Genomic DNA, 23,644 nt, shown 5'->3' on the forward strand with positions numbered 1-23,644 from the left:
AATCCATGAGAAGTGGGCCAGGCAAGACCCCAACACGGGCTTCAGTGCAGCAGCAGCACAAAAGCCAGAAATGCTATCTGGATCCCTTTACCTCATCCTAACCCCTAATGGAGGTCTCTGCTGTTTTGAAGGTTATCGGAGTAGAAATTAAGGAGTCTGTGGTGGTTTAGGAGCTTTTAATTTGATTTTAAAGAAATTCTGTTGCCATAGTCAAAATTGCTTTTCAGAAGGAATTGATCACACTCGAGAAGAGCTCCTCCCCAGCAGAGAAACCTCAGCCCTTTGCCTACCCATTCACAGCACTACCGCTGTGAAAACCACCACGCTGGTTTTGTGCTTTCAGAAATACATAAAACCCAAATTCTACCCTGTTCTCATTTTTCATTTGAAATGAATTTAAAGCATGGTGACCATTCAGCTGTACTATTCAGATGATTTTCAACTAATAACAGAAATCATTAAAAGAATCTTCCTAAGTAATAATAATCTGGGCCCAGGTCTTTACTATTCAGCCACTGGGACCTTAACATGCTGTCTGATCTTTAGTGGGCTAGTAAAAACCTGTAAGAAGTGGTTATTAACGTTATTACCAAGCTTTTAGACTTTTCTTCTTCTTTTTTTTTTTTTTCTTAGGGCATTTCTCATTTAAATTAAAGCATTCCTTGCAGCACTTTCTCCCACTGCCATGATGAAGCATGGCTGTCAATTCTGCCTCCAATGGCACAAACTGGGCAGTAAAACCATGCTTCAGTAAAAAAGGAATATATAGCAGGTTATTTTTTCCTTTATTTTGTTTCATTCTGGTCCAGACATTCTGTTAAACTCACTGCGACGTATCATTCCTTTTTTCCCCTTTGCAACAAAGGCAAAGCCCAAGACCCAGAGAAGGATGGCTGTTGTTTTTTTGTTTTCTTTTTTTTTTTTTTTTTGGGGGTGGGGGGTCAGAGAGACCTTAAAAACAAGCAGCTCTTATTTCTTTCTTCAGGCAGTATTTCAGTCCCCATTGTTTCCCTACTGCTCATGTACTGATTTTCTCCTAAACAGCACAAACAGCCTCTAAGTACCTCCTCCCCCAATATTTTCTTTTGTTAGAACCTTTCATTTCTATACAGGCATTAGATTATACATTTCCTGGCTTGCCGCACTCCATTAACACTCTGGTAACCACCCATTTTCCAGCCAGCCATTAAACACCACCTTTCATAATTGAGATTTAAAGGCTGAGGGCATGATAAACCGCTGAAGTTAAACTTTACAGCTGCCTCTATAGAAGTGTGTAAATCTCCAGATTTGGATAGGCAAATCAGTTAATTAGACTTGCATTAAGCCACAAACTTTGCGGGTGCTCTGACAGCAGATGTCCTGAAGTTGTGCTTTAAATAACAAGGGTCAAACCCTCAATCCCACCGGGCTCAGAGAGACGGAAACGCCCCACCCGGTGCCCAGGGAGCGGTAGCACTGAGTGCAGCTGCTGTGACTCGCAGCCGGCCGGGAGCGCCCATTCCAGCTGTGTTTATGCTGGCTCCTTCCTGCAGAGCTCCTTCAGTTACACGAACATCAGCGCGGCCGCGGGAGCGCAGCGGCTCCCGACTGGACACGCTCTACCTGCTGCCTCTGCTGGAGACAGCCCTGGGTTTGCCACCCTACGTTTTCTGCCTGCCAGCTCACAGGTTGCTCTAAAAGTAGGACCCACAAGTTCTGGGACTAAGCACAGCTTCCCCCTGCCCCTACCTGCAGCTGAGGACACCCTGCGTGCATAACCCTGAGTCACTGTCGGCCAGTAAAAGTTAAGAACTGGTGACATTCGGAGCTGCAGCCACCAGTCTCTTTAGGTGCCTGGGTAGTAAGAGGTTAACCTTTGGTCGTGAGGCCCAAGGGCCTGTGCTCCACCTCTGCATGAGTTATCTCCCTGTTGCTGCATTTAAAAATACTGTATGTAATTAACTGTTATCAGGTTGTTAAGCAGCGTGCTGAAGTGTGAACTTATCATTCAATTGTTTCCTTTATTTACAAAGCCCTGCCATTCTCTTAGGCAGCAGCCTGGGACAGGCTGTTGACTTGCTCAGATGAGGAAGGTTTGGCACGCCAGATCCTGGGAGCAGAAGCAGATTCTGGAGAAGTGAGACACAGTTGAGAATCTGCAAACACCCCCTCAAGATGTCCTGTAGAACAGCTGTGCTTGAATGAGACATGCACGCATGGCACCACTACCAAAAAACACATCACTGTGAGGTTCCTTTGAGACCTGAACCACGGAACATGGAGGAAATACACAATACTCCTCCTAACTGCTTTATGGGTACAGGTGGAGTTTATACTTATATATATGGCACTAGCTCTAACACCTATAGATATGGAACAAGTATGTTCCATTCCCAGAAGAAGACAACATAACTGCTGACTTTCATACACATCTGAGCTCAGTTCTTCCCTATTTAATTTGCTGGACATAGTTTCCTTAAGCAAATCTGGAAGGTAGAAGTCATCACGATAGACCACAAGATGGAGATGGGTGGACAGGACAACAGCAGAAGATGCCACAGCCCCGACTGTCCTCTCTGCCTCCTTCAGCAGGGCCTAGGCTTGGATTGCTAAAGCCCATCATGTTTTTTACCACTACCCTCTCCTGGCCTGGCTACTGTTCTCTTCTTTGCTTTCTTTGCCAGCAGCACCAGCCCTGGCAGTGCCAGCAAGGTGTCCCAGATGACATGAGACATCACCAGATCTGTGTGATTTTCTTCCATGCATTCCTGACCTGGGGCAGCACCATGCAACCACAGCAGGATTGACTAGCATGGTCCCTGGGCATGCAGCATCCTTTGCTCTTTGGGAACTGGTGCAGTCACCAATGTCCCTGATCTATGTGCATCTCCCCTAACACTTGCAATACATGAGATTTGTGGCTTCTAAACAAACTTCTGTGCCATCTGCACGCTGTGCTGCATGACAGACAACAAGATAAAATTTGCAACAGCAAAGACCTTAGAACAAAACAACCTTTTAGAAAGAGCAAGTACAGGCTGTTGTAGCAGTTCTATCAGCTTAGTCATGTATCTAGAACAGAAGACATCAGCATCCTGAAGCTGAAAGAGGAGCACACAGCTGAAGAAAGAAAAAAAATGCTTTAAAGATATACAAAATTGCTCCATCCTTGGCAAAGCAATGCCAATAGCTGGGAATTAGTGGTACCTGACAGAGGTGACAGCATAGCACTTGGAATATAGGGTAGGGGCAAGCCAGCATTGAGACAGAGAGAGGTTTTGGACACCACTACGTGGTATAGACCTCAATTTCTTTTGAAAGCACACCTACATCACGTATCAAAGATGTGCAACAAAGTCTTACATGCAGGACACCATACTGTCAGCAGCTTCAGTTGACTTTACAAGGAACAGCACCACAATCGAAGAGGCATCCCTACTCCACCCACGAAAGCTGCTATGTGACATCCGTGAGAAACAGAGAAGCAATAGTGCTTCCTGATATGAACCTGGTAAGAACCTGGCCAAGATTCCTTCCAGACAGCATGTCTCAATTTGGCTGGGGGAAAAAAAAATTAAATAAAACCACCCTCTTACTTGAAACAATCTTTTACATAATGAATCAATCAATTATCTTCGCTCTAGTATGTTCAAATCAAGGGAATCATCATTGAAAATAACAATCAATTTATATAGCTCATTTAAAGCCACAGTAAGCAAGGCTGCTGATTCACTAATGAACAATAAAGGTCACTACTATAATACCTCTCCAAGTATTTTCAGATTGTGCTGTGTGATAGACTTGAAGTGGTAAGTTCATAAAAAACCCATCAAGATACTTTGCAGGGGGAAGTAAAGATGGAAAAACATCTGTGCTTTGCCTAGATACCAGACTGAGAAGAGGGGATAACTTCAATGCAATGAAGAACATTGTGCCTCAGCCTCATCCAGCCCCAGCCAAAGGCTCTGGATGTCAATGGAAGCATTTCAATGATCTTTGGATTAGGCTTTTGTATAGAATGGTATCTGAAAGGGGAGGAGAGGGCAGGGAGAGAATGAAACATCTGTATCCTGGAATGAAATCAGGAAGTTAAGGCTTGACAGCCTCAGACAGCAAATAAATACCTCGGGTACTAAATGTAGGTTGCTGAAATGCCTCACTTCAAGTGGAAACATTTCTTTTCAGTTGTGTCTTTCAGGTATTCAGAGAAAAGACTGACCAGAATGCTGCTAATTTATGTTTTACTTTTTGCGTGCCCATGATCTAGAAAATGGTACATACATGCAGTTAGAAAGAAACAAGACATTTTGCCAAGTTGAACAACACACCTCTGCTCTGTGGATGTTAGATCCATGATCATTAACAGTGTGGCAACTGGGACCATGTAGCAGAGTGTGCCTTAATCTGCAGCATCATGTCTGGGACTCTTACCAGAGCCAGATGTTTCAGAGGAAGCTGCAATTCGTGGAGAATTAATAGTTTGCGAAGGTCTTACAGCATAAAAGAACCTCTCCCTTCCTCCTCAGAAGTTAAACAAAAGCAACTATTGGTCTAAGTCTGGTTCTGCAGAAAGGTGAAGGTTTCAGAAACACAAAACACTTGATGACATTTCAGTACTTGCAGACGTTGATACCAGAAAACCCCAAACATGATAATATATAACCTTGACAGACCTACTATTGGAAACCCATAGGAAAAAAGCACAATAGAGTAGAGAGAGCCTGTGGTGAGTTGAGAAAGATGTCTTTTCCAAATCTCAGTGTTAAATCTTTAATGCTGACTTGGGTTCCTCTTAAAAAAAAAAGTGCAATTCTACTCCCAGTAAAATAGGATTTTTTTAAAAAGAACTTTGCAACATTTCAAAGGCTCCTCTTTTTAATGATCAAGAAGTAAAAGAGAGAAACATCATATTATATCAAGCAGCTACAATATAACCCATTACTCAAGAACACCATTACAGTTTCTAAATCAGAAAAGCACCAAGTAGCAATACGATTTTGAGGATGCAAAATCATCTCTGTATACTGAAGTCCCTTGAAAAACTTATAAAACTTGTGGTATAAACTAGTACAACTGAAAATGAAATATCTAAGGAGGAAAAGACCAGGGTTAAGGGTTCTGTATTGATTTTTTTTCTCCTCACTTTGGGATTAAAGGGATTTCAGCTGGGACCCAGAATTACAGATGTAATTATAATTTCCATTTATATTTTTAGACTGTGTACAAAGAAGTTTAATAATGGACAGCTGAACATTTTCCATTGTCCATTAAAAAGGAAATGTTTCTGATTAAATCTCTGTAAGACCAAGTACCACTGCAGCAATCTCTGAATAAGAGAGCTTGCTTCAGATGTTTGGTGACGAGAGAGAAGGGAGAGTTGCCACCACTTAATACAAAGAAATCAAAATGACATTAAGGTTGTTATTCCCCTCAATAATACTAAAGAGATTTCATGTTAAGATTAGTAACAAGCCTTTTCAAAGAAAAAGTCAAATTATCATTAAATAACCTTTCTTGACATTATTTACAGGGTATGTAACACAAAGCATTGCATTAAGGAGGCATTATTTAAACCACATAAGGTCTAGAGAGTGAAAAAGAGAAATTTCTCCAAGTACCATTGCCTGTCTGCTATCCTTCCTTCATCCTTTAAAACGTCCATTTAAGCCCAGGTTTCCTAGAGGTCTCTGATAGCGAGGCAAATAACTGCTATTGAAAAGCAAAACGCATTCAAGGTAAAGCAGGTGCTTAAGTGCTCTGATGGATCTGGGCCTAAAAATTCAAGTTGTAAACCCCAACTCAATTTCAAATGACTAATTGAATTTGCCTTTTTTTTTTTTTTTCCAAATTCCCTTTTGTTTTAAGCTGATCTGCTCTGTGCTTTCTGCCACAAAGCGTGGTGCAGTCGGCACTGCAGCACAGCCCGTCCCACCACGCTGTTCCCACTTGCCATCCCAGAGGGGCAAAGAGATCCATACAGAAACGCTCAAAAATGCTCAAACCCAGCACTGGTACGTTCAGGCAGCCTAAATTCAGCCTAATTCCCGAGTCAGTGAGAAACCCAGATGCCTTCAGAGACCCCTACAAAGCTAATTAGAAGACTACCAGAAGTCTATGCACAGTGAAGTCACATGGGTTTTCTCAGCACTGCTACTGGGATCCTCAAAGCTTTTAACTGATTCTGGAAATCTTTCATCGCTGAATGTACAGCTGTAAAGCGTGTTTGCTGTTTGAGCATCTTTGGAGGAAAGACTGTTAGCATCCTTTTTCCTACATGCTTTGTCCCAGCTATTGTGTTGGCTGGTTGAGTTCAGTTCAAGAGCGCATCACTATTATCTCCTTAAAAAAGCAAAACAAGGGGACAAACTGTGGCCATACCATGCTTCTAAAAATACATTCTTTCTATACTGAAGACAATTCAGTTCTCAGTAAACAAACATGCCTTTTCTTTAAAGCATAGGATCTCATATTGAACTAAAACTCATAGCAAAAATGCTAAATGAGGGTCCAAAACCTTGTAACTTATGGGTGTACATATATAGCAGTGCACTAGCACCTAGATCCAACAAAAAGCCAGTCACATGGATTTTCACTGTGAAATCACCCTGAGATTGGTTTTTCTTGCCAGATTTTGCCATGATCTACAACAGACTGCTCTCAAAGCATCTCCCTTCACCTGTAAAACAAGAGCTATTTTTCTTCTTTAAATGAAGGAAAGTGCCAGCTATTCAATATCCAAGGACCCCTGTTGGCTTGGGGTTTTGCTTGATAACCTGGGCTGGGTTTTGTTCACACATTTCCTGCCCTCTGGATGGAACTCTGACTGCCAATTTCCAAGGCACTGTCTCAGACTATCTAGTGCACAGATCCAATCTCCTTGCTGAATTACATCTGGGGTGGAACAAAAATGGCAGATAATTCAGTTTCTATTAAAGTTAACACTCTCCTCCACTTGCTTCCCACGTATGTTATACAGTGGACGTGTTTGCATGTTCTGCTCTATTTTTTCAGCTGTTGCAAGCACATAAGCTATCAATTACACTCTATGCAGAGAGAAGATAGTGATTTGAGGAACGGCTTCCCGTTTATATAACTCCTCACCTCATCACTGCTCAAACATTTAAATTAATGCTTTTGGGCAAGAGGCCTGAAGTAGAGAGATTCCTTAGGTGCTCTCTCCCCTGCCATTTCCCCCCCTCATTGAATGGTTAATCAGAGGAGCATAATTCTTTAAAACTAATATTTATTCAAACAGCTGCAGGATCCCATCTGCTCACACAGAACAGAGGACAGAAGCAGTGGAGGCCACAGCATTACCAGGCAGAAGCCAGCCGAAGTATGAGTTGTGTCAATATCTCTATATCCAGCCTAAGTTATGTTTGGCAGACAAAGATTTTGAGTACAGCAAAGACATTATTACCATTGCCCTAAAGATGAGGTTAAGTTTTTACCATATGCCTCATGGTATTTAATATATTTTCAAAATAAAGCTTGCTGAAAGTCTGCCTAGTGGCCTATGCGCTATTTAAGACTAACCACACGCGTACAAAGCTTTGCTGCTGTGTTTCTGGCATATCCATGACATTTTTTACCTGTGGTACAGATGCTCAGTGGCTCATGCAGATTTTCCCAAATAAGCATCCACAAAAGGACAGTATCGCTGTGCATCTTATGCTTCATTTATGCCATATTTGAAAGAACTGTTCTAGTAGAAAATTTTGCACAGGTGCTAAATGACAAAATCAGTGCTAATTTGCATAACTGTTAAATGCTAGAACAATGCTATCTTTTCCAAGCCTGGAGATGAGGGTAAAGATTCTTAAGAAAGCAGGAATTAATCTTCTCTAACAGGGTAGAAAGGGAGTTTTAGCTGTATGCTCGCTCTTAAGAAAGTTACTGGTCCATAACCACTAGTGATCTGAATGTTTGCAATTCTTCAACAACCTTGAATCACATTCATTTTTAAAGAGTACTTTTATTTCACTTACACCTGTGATAAGATTAGATAGGCTGAAGAACACGTAGAGCAGAAAAAGATACATTTCTTTTACTAGGATCTCCAAAATCTGGAGAGAAACTGCTAACATTGGTGGGCAGAATTCTGGGGGAAAACAAGAAGTAACCTAATCAGAGTTTGTCAAATTACTACCAGACTGACCCAGACAGCAAAGAAATCAAAGAATACGCTTCAACAGTGGTTGCATTTCAGTCTCAACTGACTACAATCATTAGGAACACATCCATAGATTGCAGTGGTTCTGGACCAGGCTCTTACTAGCTTCTGGTAGTAAATTTCTGGCTGTTCTCAAGCTGGATCAACACATCCAAAGCATGAATTTCTAAAGCATCATATTTGAAGAGCAACAAAAAAGCCTTTGGTGAATATGAGCAAAGACATTTGGACAAAACGCTCTAAAATTGAGCCTTTTCTCCTGATGTGTTTAAGACTTCTGTGCAGAGAAATCAAATATGTCACCTACTTATGAAATGGAAGCAGTTTGGCTGCCAATTGTCTGAGCTGTGTTGAAACAGCTGCTCTAGCAACTGTTTTTACTATTAAATTCTTCAGTGATTCTCTTAATCCCAAATTAGATACCTCTTTCCTTTAATCACCAGTTTATATAAAAGCCCTTTCCTCACAAGGCAGGGTTTCACCAAGGATAACAAACAAAGGCAGGTCTGCTCAGCACGCTGCCCTTGTGCTTCTCCACTCCTCACATCTCCCCCACCCTCCTTCTCATATCTCGGTGGGTGGCACACGGAATGCTCACGACTCTGTCCCCGACATGTTTGTAAAAGAACACATCACTAGATTTGAGGTCTTAGGATTTCACAGCTTGTCATTACCTTGCAGCACGCAATTAAGACTGTCCACATACAATTCACTTTCCTACTTCATCATCATAATCTTTCCTCTTTCCTAAACACATACATAAGAATACCTATAACTGATGCTCTTTAAATGGCTTGCTATTAGAAACTCAAAACTTGCCATTGTGACAGTACACGGTCCTGTAGGGCTGTGATTCTGCTGTGGGTGTTTTTCTGGTTGTTCTTTTTTATTTTCTTTTTCTTTTTTCTGAGTCCATTTTGCAAAGCAAAGATTGGATGGAGACAAAGGAACTGAGAACTAACATGGAGAACTAACTGCAGCCTGCCTCTGAGCAAAAGGTGCCACGGCAAAGCTGCTGTTTGCTCACAGGAACATAGCTGAGCAGTGACACAACATACAGGAGGTTCACGCACAAATATGAGAGCTGCAGGAAGCTTGCTCAAAAATTCCTGATCCAACATCCTCAAAATAACACATATTTACACCTGATACTGCTGGCTTCCTACATTTTTCCTTTGTTAGGTGTTTTTAAAGCACATTTGCTGACAGCCATCTTTCAGCCGCATCTCCAGACATGTTTATCAAGGGAAAGCTGAAGCCAAGAACTGCAGCAGAGGTGTCTTTTTCACAATGCTCTTTCTCACCTTTGCAGCCTAGAGTCCACACTTTTTGATGAGTTCTGAATTACAACCCAGCATAAGCAGCAACATTTTTATTCCAAATATCCCTACCTACAAAGCAGCCAGCTGAGTTTCCCAGTCTGCTGGTCTCCTGAGCCATTTCAATATCCATCTTAACAATGCAATGGATATATTTGCATTTTGGAGCACACATCTTATTCCCCAGGTTTCACTCAGCACATCACTCTGTTGATGCATTCTATGGGATATATGCTTTTGGTTTTTAATTTAATCTTCTTCTTAATTTGCATTCACTTATCTTTTTTCCACAGATCCTTCATCTCAACCTAACCATTTTGTACTGACACTTTTTTTTTTTCATTAATATTTTGTTCCCTAACAGTTGTTTTGTTCTTTTACTCACTGGAGGCATAGTTAATACAGCTTTCTTTTCTGAGGCAATGTCTCCAAGACTTCATTAAATTTTATAATATTAATTCAAGCCCTTTTGTTCAAATGCAATATTTTCCTCCATCTCCCATATTTTTAAGCTGAATTTGGTGCCCTTAGTTTGAGTGGGAGGTCCTTATGGCTGATTATACACTAAAATTCATACCAGATCCATGTTTTCTGTAAATGTGACACTTGAAAGTATTTTTATTTATTCGGGATAGTATCTCCTTGCAAAAAGGCTGGCTGTTTAGTTTCAAAATATTAATTGACTTTTAAACTATTCCATATTGCATTAACTGGCTTTTTGCTATGAGGAGTTGACTGACTTATTAGGAAAATTGACAAATCCCATCCCTGTCTGCCTCCTTCCACACTTCCAAAGTATTCTCCTGAGACATCTGGCTTTTAGTGTTCTTTTTTTTTTTTTTTTCCCCCAAGCTTTGTCCCAGTTGTTACAGACATTTTCTTTGGTCAATTTTCTTTAGTTATTCCCATGGAAATTACAGAGGTGGCCTGCCAGCTGCAATCCATGATTTGATGTCACGAACCTTGACCTTTCTGACTTTCTAAAGTATACTTTTTCATTATTTAGACTTAATTTGGCTTGGATGGAGGCATCATGTTCATTTCAAGTGATATTTCTATTTTATTAGAAAACTGGAGGTATGTTTTACAACTAAATCTCCTTCCTTTGGTATTCACAACAGAGATTTCTGAAACTGTGATCCTGTTTACAAATTTCTTTCCTCCTTTCAGTCAAGTCCTAAGAGACACAAGACTATTTTTTGAAAGGTCTATAGTATACTGACCCTTTTCCTACCTGCCCTGCTTTTAATGCCTGAGATTCTCCCCATAGAAGGTACACACAGGTTATTTATGAACTCTGCACTTTTTGGACAAATGTATTTTGACACTATATATGAAATGAAGTCTTCAGACTTCACATATGGCACTGAGGTGATATTAGGTACCATGGCACAGCTGAGCAGAGGGATTGAAACTGAGGCGGAACAGATAAAGTTGCAACAGTGCACTTCCAGCTCTCTGCTGCATGTATGTGTCACAAATCTGCTGTCCTGCTATAGACTTGGGCTCTGGCCTTGAAGTACAATGATTTCCCAGACATTTCCTAGAGCCTGGGAAGTTTCTACAGCCATCAGTTTTAGTATCTTCCAGAGTTAAAAAAAGTTAGTTAGCTAAATATTAAAACTGTTTGAAATTGGATTTAAGCTGATCTCTTAATAAGCACATCAGCTTGGTTCCCAAGCTTGGGCTCTAGCATGTAAGAATGATCTTTTTTCTTTGCCTGTATTTCATTTTGGCTGGTTTATTGCAACATATCTTGGAGGTCCTTGACCAGTATTTCCATTAAAACTGATTCTAAATTCACCTGCCAGCACTTAAAATCCAACTAAAACCATACATATATTTCATTTATAATGAGATCACCACATTGGAAGATCCAGACAGATAAGATTTTGCTGCATTTTCAATAAAAGCACTGCTGTCAAGATAAAAATCATATAAAAATATCCCTGAATTATTGACATCACTTTAGATAATTAAAACAGAAGAGAAAGTCAATAATCAAGTATACTGGAGAATATACTGTTTGAATATTACTTACATTTCACATGACTAGGGTAATGAAGTTAGCTGGGCCATTCATTTTTGCACCCTCCTTAGTTCTAATCATGTTTAAGACACCAAATTCTCAAGTCTTCTTAGTTTTGAAGTTACACCAGGGGAATATTAAAAAAAATATGATTTTTGCCAAAAATTAAAAGAAGACTATTCACAATTGGTTCTCAAATATTCCTCTTGACCATCTCCTCTTAATTTAATCAGTATAAGAAACGACGGAGATATAGACTTTATTCAGCCACCTCTAACTACACAGTATTGTCCCATGTACCTGCTCTTCACTGGTTTCCATCCCTTTGGAGGGAAAATCCTGAGCATTACTAAAAAGATTGGGTATTATATTATGCATCAGAAGTTAACAGGCTCACCTTGTAGCTGTGTAACGCATGTCCAATAACATGATTTCACTGACTAAGATGCAGGTGATTCTGGACAGGGTCGATAAATTATTTCACTGCCATTAAAGTTTTGGCACCCCTGGCCCCCTCCGTGGGAGAGCATCTGCAGATGCTGTTTTTAACCAGGTGAACAATGCTCCAATTTAAACTGCAAGGCAGCAGTGATGCACTCTGCATCAGCATTGTCACTCTCCGCCTGCCATAAAGCACCATGGGCCAATAAAACATAGAGGAAATCTCGATTTCAGGAGAGCCATGTAACGTAGTCAACTGATGAGAGAACAGTGAAAAACAGAGGCGAGCTGTTACCAAGAAGGAGTGTCCAAACACCAAAAAGGTGTCTGGAAGACAACCTGGCACGGCAGCAGCCGTGTGATGGGACAGAGAACCACTGTGCCACTGCATGGCACTTGTCAACAGCAACACCAAGCACGCCATGCCTCAGGTGCTGGCTCGAGCCATGACTGCACTGCTGTGTCAGTGCTGTGCAACAACTGCTGTGGGCCAAGGAGGAACGTAGATGAATCGTACAAAATAAGAAAGAAGAGAGATTTTTTCCAACAAGTGATGGAGTAGGTTAAATCAAAGTGATTCCAATTAAAAAAAAAAAAAGTTGTGATTTGAATCAGCATGCAGGGGATTTTGATCTAAATAATTCATTTTAAACCTTGCTTTTTCATCTGTGGTCCTTGGCTAGTCAATTCCCAGAGGCTGGGAATGCTCTGACAAGTTGATTTACAGCTAATTATAGTCTGCACTAAAACTGTGATTTCTTTTTTGTTAACCAAGAGAATACACTATATACATATTTAAGTAATGTCAGTATATTAATTTCAGATTCTGCTAGACAATGGTGAATGATGAGTCTTATTTAATAGACAATTAACTTTTTCTCATGATTTGTGTCAAGTCAAGTTTCTGATGATGTTTTCAGGATTCAATTAAATTACAGAAATCTTGCATTTTGAAATAAACTCAGTAAAATAAAGGCAAGAACACTCAAGTGCAAGAAGCAGCTAATGAAACATGTGAAGTCATCCATTTCTTCTGTTGGAGGATCCTTATCTGTTCATGACGCAAATATTACCAAAACTTTGCTTTTGATTCGAAGGGCTCAAAATGTTTTTGACTCAGCTCTAGAGGCTACTTCCTAAATTTACTGCATGGGTACTCTGGCCCCTTGAGTCAATGCTGTTTTCATTCTCTACAGTGTAAGACCTAAGTGCTCAATCTATTTAATTTATTGAAAGGGAGGTGAAAATGTTACATAAATGATCTCTGCATAGAAATACTCAAGGGAAGGGATTCTGCAGGCCTGGCTCTTAAAATCTAGCAGAAAAAATATTTACTGTAGTATCTAGAAACTGAAACTGGGTAATGTCAGACTTTGAGGGAAAAGAAAAAAGCATAATTTCTTTAAGCAGTAAAATAATTAACCTTCAAAGAATGTAGTGAAATCTCCACAATGTGACATTCTAATTCCAGGTTAGATGCTTCTGTAAAAATATTTTCAAAAGTAATGGGATGGATCAAAAATTGAAATTTAGTTCGATGCAGAAATGTAGAAAGTCTTGGAGGGCTCAGGCAAAGCGATCAAAAGGTATGATCCTTTCTGGCATCATACCTAGAAATGGAGAGTGTGCTGCTTTCAGCTACTTCTTTGAGAAATGCAAGTTGCATGGTCAACCTGAAGAGAAGCTTCCAGCATGGGAGGACCACTCATTGCCACTGTATGGCAAGACTGCCTCCTTAATCCATTTCCAAGCTTCCCAGTTGCAGGATGCACGTCACATTTAAGACAGATACTCTCGTGAGCAAATTACTGCTCTCCTCAGCAGTCTTGTCCCAGCCACAGCAATACAGCTGAACCTATCCACACAGCCTGAACTCATTTTTGCATGCTAGCAGTTATTTTCTAATGCTCTCACTGTCTTTCTGGCCCTCCCCCTTTTCTTGACATAAATGTGTTCTTCAGTAATACGAGAATTCCAGAGAAAGTCTGAAGTACTACTTTTCCATTGGAATCAGCATTTCTTATTGGAAAGATGGCTGAGCTTTCTAATCCACACTCATCACGTCAACCAGTGTGTTGTCTCAGTGTCTCTCAGTCTGCTTTTGGTCACAGCCAGCTTTTCCACCACCACAGAAAAGAACATGTCCTTGAACATGAGGCTTCTTCAAACAAGGCTGCCATTAGCAAGACTGTGATTTACATTAAGACAGACTTCCATAAAAGCAAGCTCAAAAATAGAACAAACAGAACAGCTTCATATCTGTTCCACAGCTCCATCAGGAAAATATTCTGAATTACACCAAGAAAGTAGGCATTAAAAATAGTTTAAAAGATACAAATGTTTTTCTGGCTCTCAGGACCTTGCCCTGCTCTTCTTCCTGAAAGAAGAGTCTTAGAGGTGTAAGAATCAAGCCACTCTCCTCCTAAGCAGGCGGATTTAACATTGCTTAATACTACTACTCAGCACTACTTAGCAATAGCCTCAGGGCAGCACATAAGTATTGACTGCAAAGAACTGTATCTCTCTTGCAAAGCCTCCCATTCTGTCTCTCCCACTTTGCTGCTTTTCTGCAGACAGAACAGCACAATGCAGTGAGAGATGAAGACCTGCCACTCTCCTGCCACAGCCACTTATCATTTAATTCAGATGTTTGCCTCTGTAGACATTTCCAAAGCAAGCCTACAGGCTGGCATTATTTTACATAGAAACTTAACTATGTAGCTCAGCTCACCACTCCTTAGACCAGTCAGAGAGGAAGCCTTTCTTCAAAAGCTGCTGCCTGTTTCCCCTTTTAATTAAACATGTAACCTTACACAGGAACAGATCCTCCACTCAAAGGAAAAAAGGACATCACTGGCTTCAGTGAGACCGGGACAGTAATTTGCTGCTGCACCTACTGAAAAGACAAGCACACTTGACAGCTGAATTCCTCAACAGAGTTAGTACAGACTTGTATCACCTGAATTTGGCCCATAATGTCTAGACAATTACCAGCTTCAGAGAAATACAGAAAAAAAAACCCCAAACCAAAAAAACAGGTAAAGCCAAAATGATGCTTCAAAGCTTAGATTTTTACAAGCCATCAACAGGTATGTTCAGATCTGACTTTATGCAGGATGCATGCCTTTGCAAAGGAATGGGACAGTATCTTAGGGGCATCAAACACTGATAAAGATATTTAGGTGAACATTCCCCCTTCTTGTCTGGTGGAGAGGAAGACCAAAGCTCTCTTATTTAATTTGTCCATGCCCACACACACTGGCATGAGTCCTGGTGGCTTTCATGTAAGCAGAACAGTTTCACTGAGTAGGTCCCAGCTACTCTTGACATAGCACAGATCCATCCCCTCCTCCCTCCTCATCCTGTGAAACTGGCTGCAGTCCAAGTGCTTTCCTCTCCTTCTTCGTGTGTGCCACACCAGAGAGGCAGGCAAAGGTCATATCCTCCTGGACTCAACACAATATTGCAACAGGAATTTGTTTCCCAGCATCTACAACTCATCTGAAGCCTCTCTAAGTATCTCTTATTAAACTGGGCTTAAATGGCTAAGTATGCAGACAGTTCCATATGGCATCCGTACCAATGCAGCTTGGGGGCCTCACCACGGAGAGGACAGCACAAAAGAAGGGGAATAAACCCAAGGCCAGGAAACTGTGAACTAACACTAAAATGCTGGAGAGAAGAAAGCTACTCTTTTGAGGAAATGCTACCTCTTCATTTCTTTCTACATTCCTGTTTCTTTCTCTTAATTAATTAGGTTTTTTGGTTTTTTTTTAATAATGCAGCTCATTACAGTAGTTTTCATGGATCCTCCACAGAGAATTGGTTGGCAAATGGGTGGTTTTTACCTGGATTCCTCTATACTCCTGGGCAGTCAGCCATGAGAACAAAAGAAATCACTCATTTCCATTAGTGGCTGGCAATGAGACTGCATCCCCTTCGTCTGGATTTAGACTTCACTGTACAATCTAGTCATTTGTGACTGCCAGGGCTTAATTACTGCAGTAACATGAAACTGCAAAACTTACAAAACTCAAGTATAAAATGCAGCAGCCGATTGCTCAATTGTAGGCACACCCAAGGGTGTGTGATATCCCAAAGCTCTGCTCCTGCCAGGGTGGAAACCCTCTGGAAACACAGCTTGGCTTGCGTGCAGCAGTGTAAGTGTTTGGGTTGGGAAGCACAAACAGCCCCACTGAAGTGCAGGTTTCACTCTCCAGCATAATCTCCTTAGGCACAGAGAGAAAGGACACTTTCACAGCGATCTTCAAAAGCTTAGGGAATATTTGGATGACTTTCTAAATGGAGAGTTCCAGCCAGTTAAATACTCAAATACTGTTCTAGAAGCTGGAGAGTTGTGTCTCCAGCAAGTTAAATGGAGGTTTGGGGAACGACACTGTAAAATTCATGATCTTATTCAGATAAATCTACTCTAAAAAAATCAAAAAACCAAAACCCAACCAAACAAACCCCACAAAAACACAGGTTGTAGAGAGGATGCAGCAGTTTGGAATGGAACAGGACAGAAGGGATACAGAGAACATTTACTACATAAAGCAAGGGCATGTCCACATCTGCACTGTAGTGCTCACTTCTGGTCATTCTCCCTTGAAAGGAATACTGGGGAAATCAAAACAATTCTGTCTCATGGAAGTTATTTCACAGGGAAATTTTCATTTTACAACACTTGAAAAAATATGGTTAATTTTCTTAAAGGGACAATGAATAAAAGAAGTCATTATACACAAATATAAAAATTGCTATAGAGAGTTACACTGGGCAGCAATTATAAATTTACTCTTGCAATCCACAAGGAAGTAGTCAACAAAATGGAAGTTCAAAATAAAAAAAAAAAGGAGTGTGCAAAATTAAAGTACACCTAACTAACATGCAAAAATCGCTGCTAAAAACATGATGGGGAAATATGAGTGTTGGGGGACTGTAAAAAAAGATGGCTATTTACCCAGAGGTGTAAATACCCACAGTCAGTCAGGAAATACATGCCAGACACACTGTTGGAAATCAGGCCTCTGTCAGAAAAGCCAGTTACTGCACAGGATGCATCTCTAAGAAAAAATGGCTGACAAATATCATTTGAAGGAAGGAAGCAAACTGCAGACATATCCTTTGGTTTAGAAACCACATACATTAAAAATGCCTACAGACATCCAACAGTGTCTTGTGAGACAACCTTTATATTCTGGTTAGCAAAAGTAAAATATTCTCTGTATTTTCATCTGGAATTGGACACAGCATTACATATTTATCAGTCTTTCAGTGTACTTTGAATGTAAATAGCTGGAAAAAGCAGCAGCATAAAGAAAGAATTCACTGATTTCCTAAATGCCAGCACTACTTCACAACAACAACAACAACAAAATCTCTTCTTGCTTATAGATCCCTATGTTTGCTTTGCTTTTACAAATCAGTGTGCCTGGATGAGAAGGAGGCAGGAGGACTTGCCCATCCCTCTAATTCTAAAGGAGGAATATTTTTCTGTTTTTGTTTTCCACTCCCTGCTTTCCATTATCTCTCCTAGCATCCTCTCATTCCTCTTTCTGGCTTGATTTATGTTACACTCTGCTACTAGAACTCCCATAGAAACGGGGTTGAAATCCCTGAAATGCTTCCTTTTTGTTATGCCCCATTGGTTTCAGACTAGAATTACTCTTCATTCAGTTGATAAGGATTAAAAATTAAAAAAAAAAAAAAAGCCCTCAGAGGATTCATTCACATTTCCAGAGCATTCAGTTAAAGCACAGAGATGCTCTCATGGAATAGGACTGCAGTCAGACAGCCCTCACAGCAACAGTGGGACTTTGGTAGCTGTGGCTGCTGTAGTTGTAGCTGTAGCTTTAGCTGAAGCTTTCCACAGCAACGTTCTGTCAATGCCAGCTAGGATTATATCACTACAAACTCAGTCATTTATGCCCTGCTACGACCTGTTACGACTCTTGCAGAGCCAGCTCCCTCAACGTCATGTTCTCTACCTGTGGATCATGACTCTTGCTGACATGTTCAATGAGAGAACTGTTTTTTTAAAAATTCAAAAGTCCAAATTAATAGTACAGGTATAAAATGGCAGTAAATCAGCAGGAAAAGGTGACAAAAGTGCAGAATACTCTCTCGTTAGAGCTGGACAATGGCTGTGGGCTGCTCTCCCTCCCCGTTGGAAGGAGGGTGAGTCAGAGTGTGCACGAGGTTTGGTGCTGTACCTGGGTAAGGACGCATACTGCCTTTCCACCCCCTCGAAGTGAAGATTGTAGGAGCTCCCATCTGGACCTTTTCCAGGCACCTGTGGAGAGGAGAGTAATTAGAGATGAAGATCAATTATGCAGCCCAGCTACTAACAATGCATCTCAAAACGATAAGCAGAGAACACATGATGCTGCAACATGCCAAAATCAACAAAAGAAAGGCAGGGGCTCAAAGAAGCTTCAAATCCCATACATAATCTTATCACTGCTAACAAGAAAGGCTTCTGTATCAAAGAAGTGTTTAGAGCAGGTACAGTATTCAAAGCCTTTCCCTCATCTGCCTACTAGCTGGGATACTCTTCTTCCCTGTCCAGCCTTCCTCCTGGAATTCAGTAACATGAGGACATCATCTAGCTAAGCACACCCCTTCTGATTACAGTGGCATAACTACCTGAATCAAAGCTAACATCTTAGTACCAAGTCTGCTTTTCTTTCCCCCTCCACTAGCTTGTTTTGCTTAAGTATAAAATATAATACCAACAGGTTTTCTTTCATTCTTAACATGAATCCAGAAACTTTGCCTAACGCCACTGCAAAGCTAAGTATCCAGCTGGGAGTTAAGTGCATTTATGATGCTCTGGTGCCATTTCAAAAGTGCAGCATTAGTGCACTCAGTCAAAATGCCAGCGCTACTTGGTTTGTGTTCAAGATGGCAACCGGCATTGGCTGGGGAGCACAATTCTATCAGGAATGCTCCAACTGGGTACCAAACGGTGAACTTCAATGCTTTTAGCACACAGGAGCTCTCCCAATTTCACTCACTCAATGCCTGCTGATGGCCCAAAGTGTTAAGAGCCTTGTTAAAATGGAGCTATTAGTCTTTTCTTCCATAAATGGAGGAGGCTCTGACTGCCTTCGGTGTTTCCTACATTAGTATGTATTCCTATTCCGGTGCTGCTAGAATCAGCAGTTTTATAAAGCAATATACTAAGAGGCCATTTAAAATCCCCTTCCCCTTTTACAGATTAATAGCAGAAAGGAAGATTTAATGCCTTTTCAAACATTTTTAACAATTCATTAAAAAGAAAGTAATAAATCACACCGAGCTTGCGGCAAATGCTCGATTAGAAAAAAGAGAAAACAAAAATTAACATGTTTTTTGCATTCTACAGGTTAAAGTACATTTCTGTCAGTCCTGTAATTTATGCACAGCATTTTCACTGAACAGACATATAAACCCCTGCAATGAGAAAAGTTGTGCATTCAGGTGTATTAAGTGTTATCTACCTTTACAAAATATTTCTGTGTACATTACATAAAAGTCCAATGCAAAGAGAGGCAGTATCATGTGGAGCTACGAGGCAGCTTAGGAATTATTCCAGACAAAATTTGTTATGCACCTTGCCACTCATCAAATATCCAAGATACTTGTAAATGAAAAAGAATATTTAGTACAAGCTCTTGCAAGCTTCCTTTATCTCATTCAAAACAGAGAGGTGTCCTTACAGAACTGTTGGCCACAAGAAAATAATACCTCTGATTTAAAATGACCCGTGCTATAGCAGTACGTAACTTTGGATGAGCAAAAAACAACAATAATTGCCCTACATTTCAAAAAGAGGGCAGTAGGCTAAAGGGATCATTCATTCATTTTTTCCACCAGAAAAAGTAACATGCAGAGAGACTTTATAGAGTCACTTAGGTGAAGAGTCACAGCCACTTTGGCTGTTCTTACACTACTAATTTCATCAGGTTCATAATTTCCCTTAAGTTCCCAGATACACTGGTGAGAGAAGACCCTCCAGACTTCTCCCATTTTATGAAGAAGAATGAGGGGAGAAGAAACAAATGTATCATCTGGCCTCTCACCATAAAAAACATTTAGTACATGGTCTACCTGTGCAGCTGTAGATAGATTATTAATTATGTGCATGAGCCTGGTAACGGTGCATTCACAGCCCCGTGTGAGTTTCCCGCACTCTCACAACTAAAGGGAGTAACAGCAGCCAGGCAATGTGAAAAAACACAAACACTCAGAATTGTGCCAGCATTAAGCAGTAATCCCAAAACTTACACCAACCACCAAAAGTAAAAAATATTTACATCACAAGGCCTTTTTTCAGCCTGAAAACACCCCTTTTTTGATGGTTTCCTACAGACCAAATAGAAGGCAATAGCCCCTGCCAGGTCTGTTTGTACATATGATTTGAGAGACAGTTACCATAGAAACACCCTGGTGGCGGATACACAATTTTGCTAATTTGGATCCATCGAGCGGCTGAGTCTCCACACCCTATATAAAACCCCCAATGCACTGGAAAAGCATGCTCTGGCTCTGCACAGCTAATTAAAGGCTCAGCCATTTCTTCTGATTTCCCTTCTCCATCTGTCCATGCGACAGTAAAAGCGTATCATCACTCAGCCTGGAGTGCCAAAATGGTGCCTGGAATAAAATACTACCCTGATGAAAAGAGAAATTGTGAAAATAGAAACACCTCCTTAGTAGAAGTTATTTATGTTTCAGAAAGAGTCAAAGCAAAGGGTTCCTTTGCTGCTTTCTACAACAAACTAAGCTAAAAATCGGTGTGAAATGTACTAATTAGTAAGATCAAAATATTCCAGCTTCTCCTTCATTCCTAAAACAGGACATATGCAGCTGGCCCTCAGACCAGGTGTGGAAGTTTTAGCACAGTTAGTAATCACAACATATTTAGGTGAAGAAACAGTAACATTAAAGCACGATTAAAACCTGGAAGTCCTATCAAAGCCAAATGGGTGGTGACCACGAGGTGACCAGCAAGGGACCTGACAGAGGTGCAGCGCTCAGCTGAGTCCCGACAGGTGCAGCTGGAAGAGCTTAGGAGACCAACACCCCAGTCAACAGAAAACGTGACAGCAGGTGAAATACACATTTCACAAATGTATCGTAACGCACAACAGAAAAATGATCCAAAATATGCTGCTGTATTTTTAGGGTTTAAATTAACAACATCAACTTAAATAAGTGCCATCGTTATGAACAGTTCATCTCTTAAGAGCGGCCTCAACTAGCAAGCAAAACATGAATATGCAAAAATAACGGGCAGAGGTAAACACAGAAACAGCCATCATCCTATCAGTGCAATTAAAAGAGCAGCACACTTAAATTGAGGAAAAAAAATACTATCTTTATCAAAAAACAACAACAAAGAATTCATGAAATGTAACTGTTGCAAAGTATTGGTATGGCCAAGCCCTTGGTGGAATGTAAAACTAATAAACTGGATACAAACATGAATCAAAGCAACTAACATCCAGTTAGCAGAAGACAGTAAAGTCTTTGGCAGGTGGAAGAGAGGCAAGGCCTTGGAGAGCTGAATGGGAGAGTAGAACCCCTGTACCAGCAGGTTATTCTCCTAATTGCCCCTTTGGGAATCCCAGTCACAGCAGTGGCCACACTTGTAGACCAGATACCAGAGGAACTGGCAAGACACTGCCTCCGTAAAACTCAATGGTCAGGATTTTCTGTGTGCCAGAGACGTGTTTTTTATACACGGCTAGTGAATGTTTTTGTTGTTTCAGTCTCTTTAGAAACAATAATTTTCACTAGCTAACAAGATTTCTGTGACAGAAAGGTATCACTTCAGAAAATATCCTATGACACCTCTGCATCCTTAATTAAACCCCTGCCAGTTCCCAGCAGAAGAACCAGGCTAGTGGAAGTGCAGACTGAAGGACAGCATAGATCAAGCCAGAAACAAATATTTTAGAGTGTTCAAACATCTGCAAATAAATTTCAAGCTGTAAATAGAGTATACCTGTGAGCAGGTATCTTGAGTAAGTCTGGAATTTGCCCACAGGAGAATTCTGGGGTTGAAGAATAACAATTCTTTAAGGGAAGAAAAAGGATTTATTTAATCCTGAAGCTCCTGACTATCTTGAAAACTGTATAGAAAAGTGCATGAGACTGTTTTTTCTCCAGGAGATCCTGGATTTCATTCTCCCTCACCTGTCTTACACTGCCTTCCTCTCAGAGCATTTGTTAAAGGCTACAATTCTAGCTGCTAGCAGGAAAGCCTCCCTTGCCCCTTCCCCATGGATCAAGGTGTTAGGGGTTGGACAGATGCTGTGGTAAAAAAAATAACAACTACACAGTGATCTTTTTTGAAGTTTAAGCTTCATGAAACCAGAATTGACTTTTTCTTGCACATCCACACACAACTCAAGGTGAGAGCTACCACACTGCAAATAGAAATCAGCAACATCTCCTTGCCCCTACCAGCAGAATTCAGCAGGATGTGTTTTTTGCCTGGGGCTCTGCTTCTTCTCACAGATTCCCACCTGACTCCCTGCTCAAGGTCCATCCTGAGTGAAGTCAGCACAGTGAAAGCCCAAGACCATGGATACTGCTTATAAGGAAAATAAATGATGCAGAGACATTTTCAGGTTGGCTGTCTCATAAAGTTGCAGTTACTGTTCCCTCTCTTGCAAGTATTTAGACTTGCATATAGAAAACTTCATCATTGCAGAGGCCAGCTGGTTAAAAAAATTCTTTAAAAACTTCTCAACCAGCTACTCTTCTGCTTAGATTCAAAAGTTTCCCACTGTTAAAAAAAGAATAATATATAGTGGGTGTATTCAGGATTATTAATTCTTCACTTACATGCTAAGCATCGCTGTCCTTTTACTTTTGCTTCTTAGCCCTTTTTTTTTCCTGACTTCTGAATGATAAGCCTCCTCCAAACATTTCAATTACCATTAAGATCAGAAATAAAATTTGGACAGTGTGCTGCCCACTAAGTAAGTAGCAATAATATAACTTCCTCAAGGCTGATGGGATTTTAGCTAGATGTTTGTGAAGCCAGGCAAAACACTGCTGACTTCACTTGAGCCACACCTGACTTATTTAAAATTATGGGAGATCAGGAAAATTTTATGAAGATAGAAGTCCTGGGACTCCTAACATTTCACTGGGTATGCTCAGAAAAGTCACTTGAGCTTGTGCACTGTGATTTTCTACCCATAAAACATGGCAGGATACTGCCATTGTATTTTATAAGACTGGTACACACTGTAAGACGGGAGCCACCCCAGGAAGGCTGCAGAGTGAAGCTTCTGCTCTGCCATCAATCCAAGTGCTTTGAAAACGCCACCCAGTTCTGCTTTTTGCCTGAAAGTCTGTGTATAAACATGACACATAGAACTGCTGCATTGCTTAGTGCATTTTTCAATAGTCTTGTGATCATCTGCTAAAGGACTTGATTCAGATGCTGTTTTGACCTCTGTTCTCAAAGCTCTTCTTTTGTCTGTGAGTGTTTCTAATCACATGGGTTGAGATTCAGCATGCCAAAAAGAGCCGTGGTATAACGGAATTTGCCCTTTAACCTTCAGGTCTCCCCTCTGCTGAGACACAGTTGGTTTTTGTTTTCAATTAAGTGAAAACTGAAGAAAAATGGAGAGGTAAAAGTGGATTTGTTCCCCACCCTAGTCTCAATGTTTCATCCACAGGTGAAGCATCAAAATT

General features: G+C 40.7%; 1 protein-coding gene across 2 annotated transcripts in view; it reads right to left on the bottom strand.

Moving 5' to 3' along the window:
• The window catches only part of PARD3B (par-3 family cell polarity regulator beta), a 393,257-nt gene that overhangs the window by 12,621 nt on the left and 356,992 nt on the right, over positions 1 to 23,644 (bottom strand). For both annotated transcript variants that reach the window (XM_066189749.1, XM_066189748.1), the window contains one exon: positions 18,160 to 18,239. In XM_066189749.1, coding sequence (XP_066045846.1) covers positions 18,160 to 18,239 — 80 coding nt within the window. The remainder of the gene's footprint in view (positions 1 to 18,159; positions 18,240 to 23,644) is intronic.

Source organism: Chamaea fasciata, unplaced genomic scaffold (genome assembly GCF_029207755.1).
Source record: "Chamaea fasciata isolate MVZ Bird 193981 ecotype frontalis unplaced genomic scaffold, bChaFas1.0.hap1 SCAF_8, whole genome shotgun sequence".
Lineage (NCBI taxonomy): Eukaryota > Metazoa > Chordata > Aves > Passeriformes > Sylviidae > Chamaea > Chamaea fasciata.